This window comes from Megalobrama amblycephala, linkage group LG18 (assembly GCF_018812025.1).
Source record: "Megalobrama amblycephala isolate DHTTF-2021 linkage group LG18, ASM1881202v1, whole genome shotgun sequence".
Lineage (NCBI taxonomy): Eukaryota > Metazoa > Chordata > Actinopteri > Cypriniformes > Xenocyprididae > Megalobrama > Megalobrama amblycephala.
The window spans coordinates 12,482,120-12,495,331 of NC_063061.1; the positions used below are offsets into that span (position 1 = coordinate 12,482,120).

Sequence of the window (13,212 nt, forward strand, 5' to 3'; positions counted from 1 at the left end):
GGAAAAGCAATACAATTTAAGTTTATGGTAACTGAGGTTGTCAGTTGACACCATTTTGCCTATTCTGTCATTCGTGTTCCCCTGATTTAAGTCGTACAGGTTTGGAACAACATGAGTTTTCTTTTTTTTTTTTTGGGTGAATTGTAAAGTGAAAAACTTTAGACAGCCTAAAACAAGATTATGTGCCATTGCTGCAGTTTATTGAGGTGTTTTTCAAGTATTAATTTGTTTACTGATGACAAGGTAAGAGAACAGGCATGTGCTTAGAACAGCATTTATTGTAATGCATTTTTCAGCAAAATAGAAAAATAGAGAATACAATATATGTAAGGAAAAGCTCCATGTAGCGTTATGCGTTGGAAGTGCATTGGTTTTTTGGGATTGTCTATTTGACGATTTTAGCGAGGGCCGCTGCTCGCCTCTCTGTGTTCTTGAACAGTGCACGAATGAGACTCTTCATCTCATTACAGGAGAACTCCACTGCCAGAGGTCCTTTGCCCTCGGCCCACCTTAAAAAAAAAGAAGAAAAAAAAGTGAGCTTCAATTAAATCTATAAACGAGATACAAAATGAGATAAATAATTTCAAAGTTCCCAATGACAAAAAACTGTAACCAGAGTTACAGACTGATGAATCAATGAATCAAATATAGAAGATTAAGTAAGTGTATGACCTGTCCACTATCTCCTGTAGATTAGCATTTAGCACCATGGAGATCTCTTTTAAGGTCATCCATTTCTTTACATAGACTGGAACCTCTTCTTGATATTTTTTGTTCTTGTTTTCATCTGGCAATGGATTGAAAACCAGTGGCCCTTCCTCTATAATGGTTTGACACAGTGTTCGCAGTCTCTCACCGTCCACGTTGGATATGTCCTGGAATGAGAGCACTTGATCTACACCTCAAATAGTATGATGGTGTCATCAAAAACAATAACAGCATTATGTATTGCCTTACCTCCAACATCATAATCTTATTAATCAGCTCTGATATTGCAGTATTGAGGAGAGTCCCAATGGCTTTGCAATATATGTTCACAGGCAAGACATCTTGCCAAACTTTTCCCAACCTCCTCAGCTGATGAATTACCTAAAATACACAACAGCAATAAAACCTCAGTGGCAAGTACATTAGGTGGACAAATGTGCTTCTACGGTCTATTCAGAAATTAATTTGTGTTGTTTGATCATACTTGTCTAATAGCCTTGCTGGCTACAGAGTAATTGTCTTCATCATCCAAGTTGGAGAAGTTACGTGCAGTGGACAGTCTCTCCAACATCTCAGCTTTTTGAACGTTCATTTGTGCCACAAAGCACCGAGCACCTAGTTTACAAAAAAAAAAAAAAAATTAAAATAGTCATCTCATCTTAAACATTGGTCTCTACGCTACCATTTCATGTTAGCATGAAAGGAAAGTTGCAATAATTTTTTCTTCCCTACTGTGACATATCCAAGTGAAAAGGTCTCTGGAATGAGGGGAAAAAAATAAAAAATAAATCAATAAATAAAAATTTGCAGATAAATCAACAATGTTTCCGCTACTTTAATGCTGCCGTAGCGGGCAGCCACACCAAAAATTATCCCTGCCACAGCTGCAGCTTCTCAGTGACGTCCGATATTGTGCGTACTATTCTTGTTAAGCCACAATAAAGGCATAAAAAAAACATTGCGAAGCACCATAAAGTTTTCGTGCACTATATTCCAAGACTTCTGAAGCCTTTTTATAGATTATTGTGAGGTACAATGAATATTTAAGTCCATAAGGTCAATGGTTTTGCTTAAATTGACTATCGTGCTGCCGTTTATTACCGTTTCTAAATAATGTCATCTTTCTACTAGGTGTCTGTCACAGCACTGGAGAAGAAAGCACTGAATTGTGCTTCATGCGCACAGTAACTGAAATTTAAAACTTAAAAGAAAAGGCTCAAACTGTTGCATAGATAACACACTAAGCATCAATATCTCTTCCCTTGTGCTTTGAACATTTCGCTGTGACATTCTGGCAATGGGATGCACTTAAGTGCTTTGTGCCGCTATATATATGGCTTGTGTATGCGAGTATGCATGATTCTTGGGTGGGGAGGTTTAGCCACCAGGGGGAAGGGGCGTGGTCACCCATGGGCAACGCCCCCTCCCCTGTGGAAATAGGCCTGCCACCACAGCTGGAAAACAAAAAAAAACCTAGAGGATTTAATAATAAACACTGCAACATTTTGTACACAGCATTTAGTTGAAATAGAAATCTTTTGTATCATCATTGTCACTTTTGATTATCTGTAATGCATTCTTACTAAATAAAAGTATAAAACAAAAACAAAAATAATAAAAAATTCTTACGGACCCCAAATATTTGAACAGTATCAAAGTATGTCAGAGTGCCCTTACCTAGTCTTCTAAAACCTGGGACCAAGTCTACAAAATAAGCAACTCCGTCTTTCAAAGGAAGGTGAGGTTTAAACTGGAAACCCAAGGTTAAAAGGTGGTGGGCGATGAACATGCAGTTATTGTGTTGGATGGCAGCCAAGTGAGGCAACTTCAGGAAGTTGTCCCTAAGTTATAAAAACAGCATCACATTAAAAACAAAACCCAATATACCAAGAATATTGCTATAAAAATTAGGGATGCGCTGAAACTTTGGCTACTGAAAATTTTCAGCCGAAATAGCTATTTTCAGTTTCGGGCTGAAATGGTTTTGGAGGGCCAAAATCAGTGACTGAAACAGACGTTTAATTAGCGTTTCTCTGATGGCACAATTCGACTGTGTGCATTTCCTGCACACAATGTAGATAAGCTAAAACAGTTAAACGTCAGCTATGTGGACACTAGCTCTGGATGGACAATATTAATTTCTAGATTTTAAATCAGTTTTTTTTTTTTCCTCCGGTTTTCGGCCAATTGCATCCTGAATTTTGGTTTCAGCCCAGAATTTTCATTTCAGTGCATCCCTAATAAAAATAGACCAACTTACTTGTGATATGTAGGCACAACATCATAGAAGAGGTGAAAAATGTTTCGAACTGTGTAGAAAAGCTGGACTGCACTGAAAGAAAAAGACCAAATATATGTAGCTTCACAATTACAACTTTCACATGGACCCAAAAACAAATATGTGCTTAATTGTAGTGGCTGCCTGCTACGTACCACTGGGGGGAGCTGCCCACTGCCTCGGACAGAGTTTGTATGGCCAAGTCCATTAGCTGCTGCACTGACTCACTAATGCGACACACAGGCAGGCACAGAGTGCTGGGACTCAACTGCTTCTCGTTTTCCAGGCTCCGCTGATCATAATGGGCACTTTTCTTACCTGACTCCTTCCTCTCCTTCTCTCCTCCACTGGGACTTGGTAGTTTAGGGATAGAGAGCTTATACTCTGGAGTGATCTGGACACAAAGAGCACACAAAACACTAGCCACTAAAAAGCTATTATAGCTTAATTAAAATTAGACAATTTAAAGAGGACTTACTTTCACTGTGTTGTGCATCTCAGAAGTCATCAGTTTCCGTGCAGCCACAATCACATCTTGGCATTTTTTGCTTGCAAAGTGGCAGTTGACATTCCTGGCATATTTCAAGAGGTCAGCTGAGTCCCCAGTGAGGTACCCCATCTCTTTCAGACTGCTCTCAAAATCCTCTGTCTGTTTAATCACCTGAGAACACAATTGAATATTGTATTACAAAGAATGCTGTGCAGTTGTCATATGCCGACAGATCCTTGCAGCCTTACCTCGCTATACTCAGCTAGCTGACTACTGTTAGTTGGAATGGAATGAACCAAGCATTCATGAATGATGCACTCCGACATCTCCTCCCAAATCAGGTCTCCTAAAATCTCAGACACTTTCTTTTGGTCAATAGAAACATCTGAAGAAAACAAAAGAAACCCCATCATCAGCCTACTACAAGCAATGTAATGTCTAGTGCAGGGGTCTTCAAACTTTTTTCAAGACCCCTTGTTGGATAAAGTGATGGACTAGGGACCCCATTTTATATTGTATAAAATCAAGTGTTGCATTTTATGCCCTACTTATTTAAGTATATAATTATATATTAAGTTAAATAATTATATTAATTAAAAATATACAGCAAGCACTTAATAAAGAAAGTCCAAAACAGACTTATAGAAATAACTTATGACGTCCCAGGAAATCCCTGGACAAAGGCATCCAGCAATCGCTGTAGCAGAAAAAGCAGAAACATTTTGTTTCTGTTTTATCGTTTGTGTTTTTCCAGCCATCTTGTGGTATTTTCATAAAAATATGATACTGCAGTGCTTATTGACATAGCCTTTATTACAGTATAAAAACTATAAAATATATATATATATATATATATATATTTTTTACAAATTATTGGTTATTGTTCAGCACTGTATTTGATTACTTAGCCAATTAAAAGCAAGAGATAAGAAAAAAATAAATCTGTTAGACAATCAGTCCAAACTGGCATTATACTTGACATTTCTGCCCCCCTTACTTCTGAAATGATGGCTACGCCCCAGTGTATGCATTGTAAGTAGTGATGACTACAATGTCTGGGGGGGGGCTTAGACATACCAAAAAGGTGTTCATGTAGCGTCTTAAGCACGGTAAGCACTTTGGTGTAAACCTGGCTGGGATCTGGATGCTCTGCTTTGGTTTCTGTACACTGCAGGGTCAGGACTGCACCCTGCTCAGGCTGACTGCTCACTTCCACCATCAGCGAGGGGTATATGATTAGAGGCTTCAGCATGTACTTTAACAACACTTGCCCTAAAGGATTGAGAAAGAGTCATGCAGTCAACTAACAGACCTAAATATAAACAAAGCAATGTGGAGGTACTAATGGGCTGTAACACTAAAACTTATTCTTACCAAACAGTTTAATCTTTTTATGAAGCTCTCCTTGAATGGAGAGGGCCTGGAGAATGCTGGGAAGTAGAGCATGTGGGATAGACTCATCCACCTTAGATCCTCCTCTGTTCAAATGAAGCGATGTCTTCAGGAAAGATTTTGCGCAAGTGAGCTCGGCTAAAATATGGAGATCAAAACAAATCAGACCAGCAAACTAAGGCAGAATGATTTCAAAGAAATCACTTTTCTCTACTCAGATACCACCAACATGTATCTGAGACAGAAATGTAGATGAAAGTTGTGATGAAACAGAGTGAAACAGATTGAAAAAGGGGGAAAAAAATTGTAGGACGGGGACTTGGTTCTGTACTTGGTTCTATCTAGGGCTGCAACAACTAACTGATAAAATCGATTATTATCATTAATGAAAATAATCGACGAATGAAAACGAATTTGAATATAGATTAGTCGCATTTGTGCTGTGCCCAGGAAACCATTAACCAGGCACATACACGTCAAACAGACAGAGCGCAGTAGAATAGGAGCGCATTGTTTACAAGCTGTTTTATTTTATTGACGTCTTTCCGAGGTTGAAACACTGATTGAGCTATTACACGAGACATGATACGGATTTCAGTAAGTTGTACTGTATATTTTAACATACCTCCAGATGTTTATTCATGTTTATTTTGCGCTGTAACTGGTATTAAAGCGGAGGAGAGGATGTTCATATGCGCTCGTGCTGCTGCTTCTCTTTACCTGAGGCGCTACAGCGATCTGTCATGTCACATTAAAACAGCGCCAAAACGGTATTTATTTTTTGAATCCCATAATAAGATGGACGTCATTTGAAATCTGAGACTTTGCTTCATATCAAAAGTAACAAAACACAAAGATTATTGCGTTCATTCACCAACTGAAAACAGACTAGACTATTTCTTGGGATAAGAATCGATATCATTTCGTAAAAATGAGAATCAATTAAAATCGAGAAATTGATATTAGTTATGACATTTTAATTAAAAATTATGATGTCAAAATAGGCTTAAAATTAAGCATGAGCATGGACGAATCGTTCACATTATTAAGATCAATAACATAGGTTTAGAAAATAGAGAGGGTGAATTTTCATTCTATGCTGACTTTAATGTATTAAAAAAAAAAAAAAAAAAAAAAAAAAAAATTACTTTTATTGGAAGGAAGTTTCCAGTCTGCCAGTTTCTGCCACTCTTGTCCAAGGTGGTGGATGAGATTCTCTCTCTGTATTGTGATCTCTGAGCTGAGGGCCCGAACTAAAGGCAACTCTGTGTCTTTCCAAGCTTTCAGGGCATCAATACTTGCTCGTGCCTGTATAATGCAAGTAGGAATATGTAATTAAGACACTTAGCACACAAGTTTTTGTGGCTGTCAATCGACTAAAATGTTAATCATATTAGTAACATGATATGCCAATAAACTAATCAAATTATTCAGAGAAACGTAAAACTGGATGGCAAAAATCCCTCAAATTTTGTTCATAATTAAATAACCTGTTAAATTCACAGACTGGTAATATGAATGTATTGTTGAATGTGACTTACTGTTCCATGCTGCTTGGCCGCAACCACATAATTCTTTTCCTGCAAGGCCCTGTGATACTCCTCCACTGCAGTGTCAAACTTAAACAACATATTAAAATATTGAAAGAATGTTCTTTTTACACAAAACATGTGCCTGAACTTAAGTAAACAAGCAAATTACTGTGAGCTTTTTCACATAATCATTTACATCACAAGACACACATGCACATTCTTTAAGACATAAATAGCTTTATGGTTAGAAAATCCTCTAAGCATATACAAAATCCCAGAGGCATTACCTCTTGGAGATGCTGGAGCAGTTTTATTATTGTAGTGTTTTTCTCTAGCTGCTGTTTAAGCTTGGCATACTCGGTTACGGCATCATGGAGGTTCTGCTGAACCTGTAAAGGCAAACACTTAGTTGACATGTTTAATCACTCTTTTTATTAGAAACTGAACCTTAATTGTTTATTAATAGTGAAATACAGTACCTCATTCTCAATGCAGCTTTTTAATAAATCAATGTCTTTGGAAACTGATTCAACCTGGTCCAAAAGCTCCTCTGCTCCCTCCATACTGGGTATAAACTCAATATATTTTTTATTTATCATGTCTGTAACCTCTTCCTGTATGGAAAAAAGAAGAGGGTTAAACTCTGACACCGAAACACAAAATGGTAATAAATAAAAAAAATATAAAATGCATAACAGGTTTTTGATGTGGAGACTAGTGTTACACTTCTTCACTAATACATAGAAAAACAAATTGATCTCTCCAATTCACATGACAAATATGAATCATAAGGCATTTATTTGCTTATCAATTATATTACAGGAAAATGCAATTACATTAACTTACATGGCAAATCCTGAAACATAAACAAGAACGAAACATAAAAAAAGCACGTTTTCTTGCTAAAATTCAGAATCCAGAAAGATATTATCAGCCAATATTGTCCCAAGACCATGAAAGAACACAATGTGGCGTCAAACCGGGTTAATAACATTTAATCTGTTTGTCTGAAGTCAGAGAGCTCAGACTGGCACTGACAGGCAATGATATCAGCGGCATGACACGTCAGCCTGCTAAAGTCACATCAGTACTCCTCTGTTCACTATTAAAACACCAATTAACACGGCGTTCATTGTACAACGAATCTTATTAAATGTTTATTATTCTTAAATGACTTCATATGTCAGGAGAAACGCGTTAGTCGCGCTTTTGTTAACGGTCAATGTATGCTAACATGAGTACCAAAGTGATGTAAATAAACAGAATAATCACCTTTGAACACTTTATTTTATTCTACTTTTTGAAAGTAAGGAATTTAACATTGCTTCCTTTTATCGACAAGTTAACTCGGGTTACATTTTAACTGTTATACGTTATATTCGTGTAATACAGCTGGTTAGCCGACTTCACTGTTTACCTTAGTTTCCTCCACTTTCCGTGACAGTTTGGAGATTTTGCAGGCGAGGTCATCCTTCTCCAGTTTACCTGAGCTAGCGAGCACTTCTGTCACAAACGACGACATGTCGGTAACGGGCAGTCGGTGAACGCACAGGACAGTTTACCACTTCATGCCACTACCCGCCATTCCGCGCGCAAGGGACGCTGGGAGTCTGTTGGATGAAAAAAAAGCTGTGGTTGATTTAAAAAGAGGCGGCTAAGAAATGCTCGCTTGCTATCGAAGACTTTTTTTATTCAGTGAGGCGCTTTTTAAACTATAAAATTAGGCCATTTTAATAGGGCAGCTTTTAGATGAGGTTGAAAAACGTAATTTTAACGTAGCTAGTTACCCAGGTGAACAAAATACTATAGTAATTTATAGTAAATACTATAGTATTTTTGAACCATACTATAGTAAATTGTAGAATACTTTATATATTATAGTATTTACAACACTTTGTTAATGAATGCTACAGCATACTGTAATATTAATTATAGTAAACTGATCAACTGTAATAAATACTGTAGTATACTTTAGTTTTTACTACAGTAAACTGTAGTGTATTGTAGTATAATAGATTAAAGAAAACTTAGTACAGTATTGGGTAACGTAATTTGTTTATATTACTATAGTTATTGTATTACCACAGCAACTAATTACCACAACAAATTAATTCAAGTATTTTACTATAGTATGGTTCAAAAACACTATAGTATTTACTATAAATTACTATATTATTTTTTCACCTGGGTTTTATTGTTTTATATTAGTTTTATCACTCCATTTTCAATTCAAGTCAGTTTACAGCCTGAAAGTGAAAAACAATCATGCTGAACGATACATGGTAAAAAGTTTAATTTAAAATTTAACAACCAAAATCGCAACGTGCGCACACACACACACACACACACATGCACACTAACACAAACTAACACACACTAACACACTCAAAGACACACTAACACAAACTAACACACATACACACACACACACACACACACACACACTCACGCACACTAACACAAACTAACACACACACACTAACACACTCGAAGACACACTAACACAAACTAACACACATATACACACACACACACACACTCACGCACACTAACACAAACTAACACACACACACTAACACACTCAAAGACACACTAACACAAACTAACACACATACACACACACTCACACACACTAACACAAACTAACACACACACACTAACACACTCGAAGACACACTAACACAAACTAACACACATACACACACACTCACACACACTAACACAAACTAACACACATACACTAACACACTCGAAGACACACTAACACACATACACACACACTCACACACACTAACACAAACTAACACACACACACTAACACACTCGAAGACACACTAACACAAACTAACACACATACACACACACACACACACTAACACACTAACACACACACACTAACACACTCGAAGACACACTAACACAAACTAACACACATACACACACACTCACACACACTAACACAAACTAACACACATACACTAACACACTCGAAGACACACTAACACAAACACACACACTCACGCACACTAACACAAACTAACACACACACACTAACACACTCAAAGACACACTAACACAAACTAACACACATACACACACACTCACACACACTAACACAAACTAACACACACACACTAACACACTCGAAGACACACTAACACAAACTACACACACACACACACACTACACACTAACACACACACACTAACACACTCGAAGACACACTAACACAAACTAACACACATACACACACACTCACACACACTAACACAAACTAACACACATACACTAACACACTCGAAGACACACTAACACAAACACACACACTCACGCACACTAACACAAACTAACACACACACACTAACACACTCAAAGACACACTAACACAAACTAACACACATACACACACACTCACACACACTAACACAAACTAACACACACACACTAACACACTCGAAGACACACTAACACAAACTAACACACATACACACACACACACACACACACACTAACACACTCACACTAACACACTCGAAGACACACTAACACAAACTAACACACATACACACACACACACACACACTCACACACACTAACACAAACTAACACAAACTAACACACACACACACACACACGCACACTAACACAAACTAACACACACACACTAACACACTCGAAGACACACTAACACAAACTAACACACATACACACACACTCACGCACACTAACACACACACACACACACACACGCACACTAACACACACACACACAATACAATACAATGAAGTTTAGGTATCACCAGATAGAGGAAGCTACAGATTTTGGTAACCTGTAATGCTGTCTTGCTGGATTTGGTGACACTAGGCTATGTTTGCAGCAGCTGTTCACATCAGACCAAATGTCTTCTGGGATAGGCCTATAACATGTTTAGACATCACCAGAGTGAATTTGGGTAACATTTGAGTGAAATAGAAGGAGGTAACGGATTTCTGTAAGCTCTAATACTGCCTTGGAGGATTTGGTGACCCTTATAACTATTTGCTACACCTGCCAATGGCCAGTGACTTAAGATATTTACCAGCCATGAAACATAGATTAATCCTTATTAAAGTTACAAAAAAGTTATTCATTAAAGAGCAACGAGTGATCGTGTTTTGTCTTTTCTTATTTGATTAACCATAATGCCCCCATGAAATCAAGTTTTTTTTGGCTTTTAGTATGAATATGTTAGCCTTAAGGTTATCTGTAAGCTCATGTGCTCCAAAACAATGACAAAATTCGTATTTATAAGATATAAGCGTTCAAAACTTAGTCTCTCACTTGTTCCAATATGGATCAACGATTTTGATGACAATCAAATGCTCCAATCAAATGCTCTCTACAATCTAAAGAGTCCTGCCCCCTACACCATAAGTAGACGCTGAAGCTGTGGCTGAAATCGGTCACTTGTTCACACAATTACTATTTTCTATATGGTGAACATAGACAGTCTGCTCCGACCACAAAACGCATCAGATCCATTTGAATTCTACACATAATGCTAAATTTTAAAGTGGAGATTAGGAAGAGAAACTGTTAGATAGACTCTGTTAGATGGGTAAAAATGTAAAATTGTTATTTTCACCCCCCTCTACAAAACAGTGTATTACTCAATAAATATACATCCATGACATTTAATATTTTGGCTTTCATCACTATGTATGTTTGTCTTTCTTCTTCAAAAAAAAAATATGAACAAAATCAAAAGTTTGAGCTGGGAAAGTTTCTGAAATTTGGTTGATTTGACACAGAATAACCCTTTAGTCAATTACCTTCTTTAGGTGTGTGAGTTAATTCCAGGGATTAAGGAGAAGTAGGTGCTTTGCTGTTAGACACTGTGGTGGACAGATGGAGTTTCTGTGAAGTTTCAGTCTTTTTTTTCATCATTGCACCTGTAAAGCTATTCTGTTACAGATGGAGGTGTAGACGATCATAGACAGCGATCACAGTGCCTTCTTCCTGGGGACAGAAGATAGTTTTCAGATGTTCAAATGACCCACAGAAGCATTATACTCAAAGATTTTTAAAACTGAATTCTTATTCGAGGAGTAAAACAGCCTTTATAAAACAGATAGTTCCGGTCCTAGTTGAGCTGCACTCGAAGCTGTTGTAAAATACTGAACAAATATACACCTGTGACCTCATTAAATCAGTATTACTGCACCACTGCATCTGTGTGAAGAAAATAAATATTTTTACAGACTAATCATTTTATAAAAGCATTAAGCCTTGTGAAGCCGTGGTTTACAGTGAATTAAGAACAGCTAAGGGGGTTTTAAACAACGGCTTCACGGGGCTTAATCAACTGCTTTTAGTTATTAATTCACTATGATGCAAACATAAACAGCCTATAGTTTGATGAAGAATTAGTATTATAAATCAATATAATTATTTTCTTTTATATTGCCATATAAAAAACCTCTTCATTTTCTGTTCTTAATGTTTTGTATAGGGTAACAGAAGAGTCTAATCCTGATAAGACTGTAAAATGACATGCTTAATCAGATGGCTCCAATGCATCTTATCTTTCTTATACTCCTCCCATGTAGCCATAGAAAACCACAATCCACTGTGCAGTGCAGCATTTTGTTGTATCAACACAATCATGGCCGCGTTTGAAGTCTAATTAAACTCAGGAGATTATGTCTGATTCTCTAAATTAATCCAGGGAGAAGGCAAGAATAAATGTTGTGATGTACTTCAGAAGACTGGAGGATTTTATGCAGATTGTACAAAAACAATTGTCTTCATTAACTCTTATATTGTCACTCTTTCTCTATTTACTAACACAGCATGTTCAATTTTGGATGGATAAACAGTCAGGTCAGGTCACAAATTTGATTTTACAAAAAAGAATAAAAGAAAGAGCTGAGAACAAATGCAAGGTTTTTTTTTTCTGTTGATAATGAATATAATAGTAATTTGACCTTGTGCCATAGAAAATGTCTCACTAATTTTGTTTAAATTACTCAGTTTTTATATATTGTACAGACAAGTCCACACCGCTCAAGGGAATCAATCAAAGAGACGCAATTAACAAAAAACAATATGACTACCTCACTGTAGATGAATAATTCTAATAAACGCATAAAACTGTAGCTGCCCTTTGTATTTGGTTATTTTTAATAACAGCTTCGTTCTGAAACGTAAAGTCTAAAAGAGTAAGGTAAATTATTAATATTAATAATTAATATTCATTAACAGCAAAGATTACTGCCTGTGCTTAGAGTTATACTCTTCATTTGGGAATATATTTTATAAACAGCACAGCTAATAAAAATGTACTTAAAATACATTTTAAGTAAATGCAAAGTGTGTGTTTTTTTATATACATTTTGTATAATATAAAAATATTTTATTTAAATATGGTCATACTAAAATGGCCAATAAATATGAGAATATAAGTAAATAATGTACTTATGTAAATATATCTTAAAATCTAATCTATATTAAAAAATTTTTTTGTTGCAATTTTTGTATATTTTGTAATATTTTTAAAAATACATCTGAAAATATATTTTTGCCATAAGGGGTAAGTCTGCAAATAATGAAACAAGTAAAAATAAGAGACTTCACAGAGACTTACTAATAAACAGACATGCCCATGTTCTCCTACATAATAATGGGATATTCTTAGTGGAGCTGCAGTAAATGTACAGTATTAATGGCACCACTTATATATGTGGTGAGAAGACTTAGAAGAAACTTAGAAGAAATGGAAAATAAGAACAGAAGGTGGAAAAACAAAAGAACTCAGGACAGAGCAACAAAG

General features: G+C 36.4%; 1 protein-coding gene across 1 annotated transcript; it reads right to left on the reverse strand.

Moving 5' to 3' along the window:
• Positions 1 to 178: 178 nt before the first annotated feature.
• Positions 179 to 11,365, reverse strand: zw10 (zw10 kinetochore protein). Its single transcript, XM_048167449.1, has 17 exons — positions 11,213 to 11,365; positions 7,818 to 8,010; positions 6,880 to 7,014; positions 6,688 to 6,789; positions 6,410 to 6,487; positions 6,017 to 6,176; positions 4,851 to 5,006; positions 4,554 to 4,748; positions 3,725 to 3,861; positions 3,465 to 3,647; positions 3,142 to 3,380; positions 2,969 to 3,040; positions 2,386 to 2,549; positions 1,193 to 1,323; positions 958 to 1,089; positions 673 to 875; positions 179 to 509 (listed from the first exon to the last, which is right to left on the reverse strand). The coding sequence occupies exons 2-17, from the start codon at positions 7,920 to 7,922 to the stop codon at positions 386 to 388; spliced, it is 2,316 nt and encodes a 771-aa protein (XP_048023406.1). The 5' UTR covers positions 7,923 to 8,010; positions 11,213 to 11,365; the 3' UTR covers positions 179 to 385.
• Between the last annotated feature and the right edge of the window lie 1,847 nt (positions 11,366 to 13,212).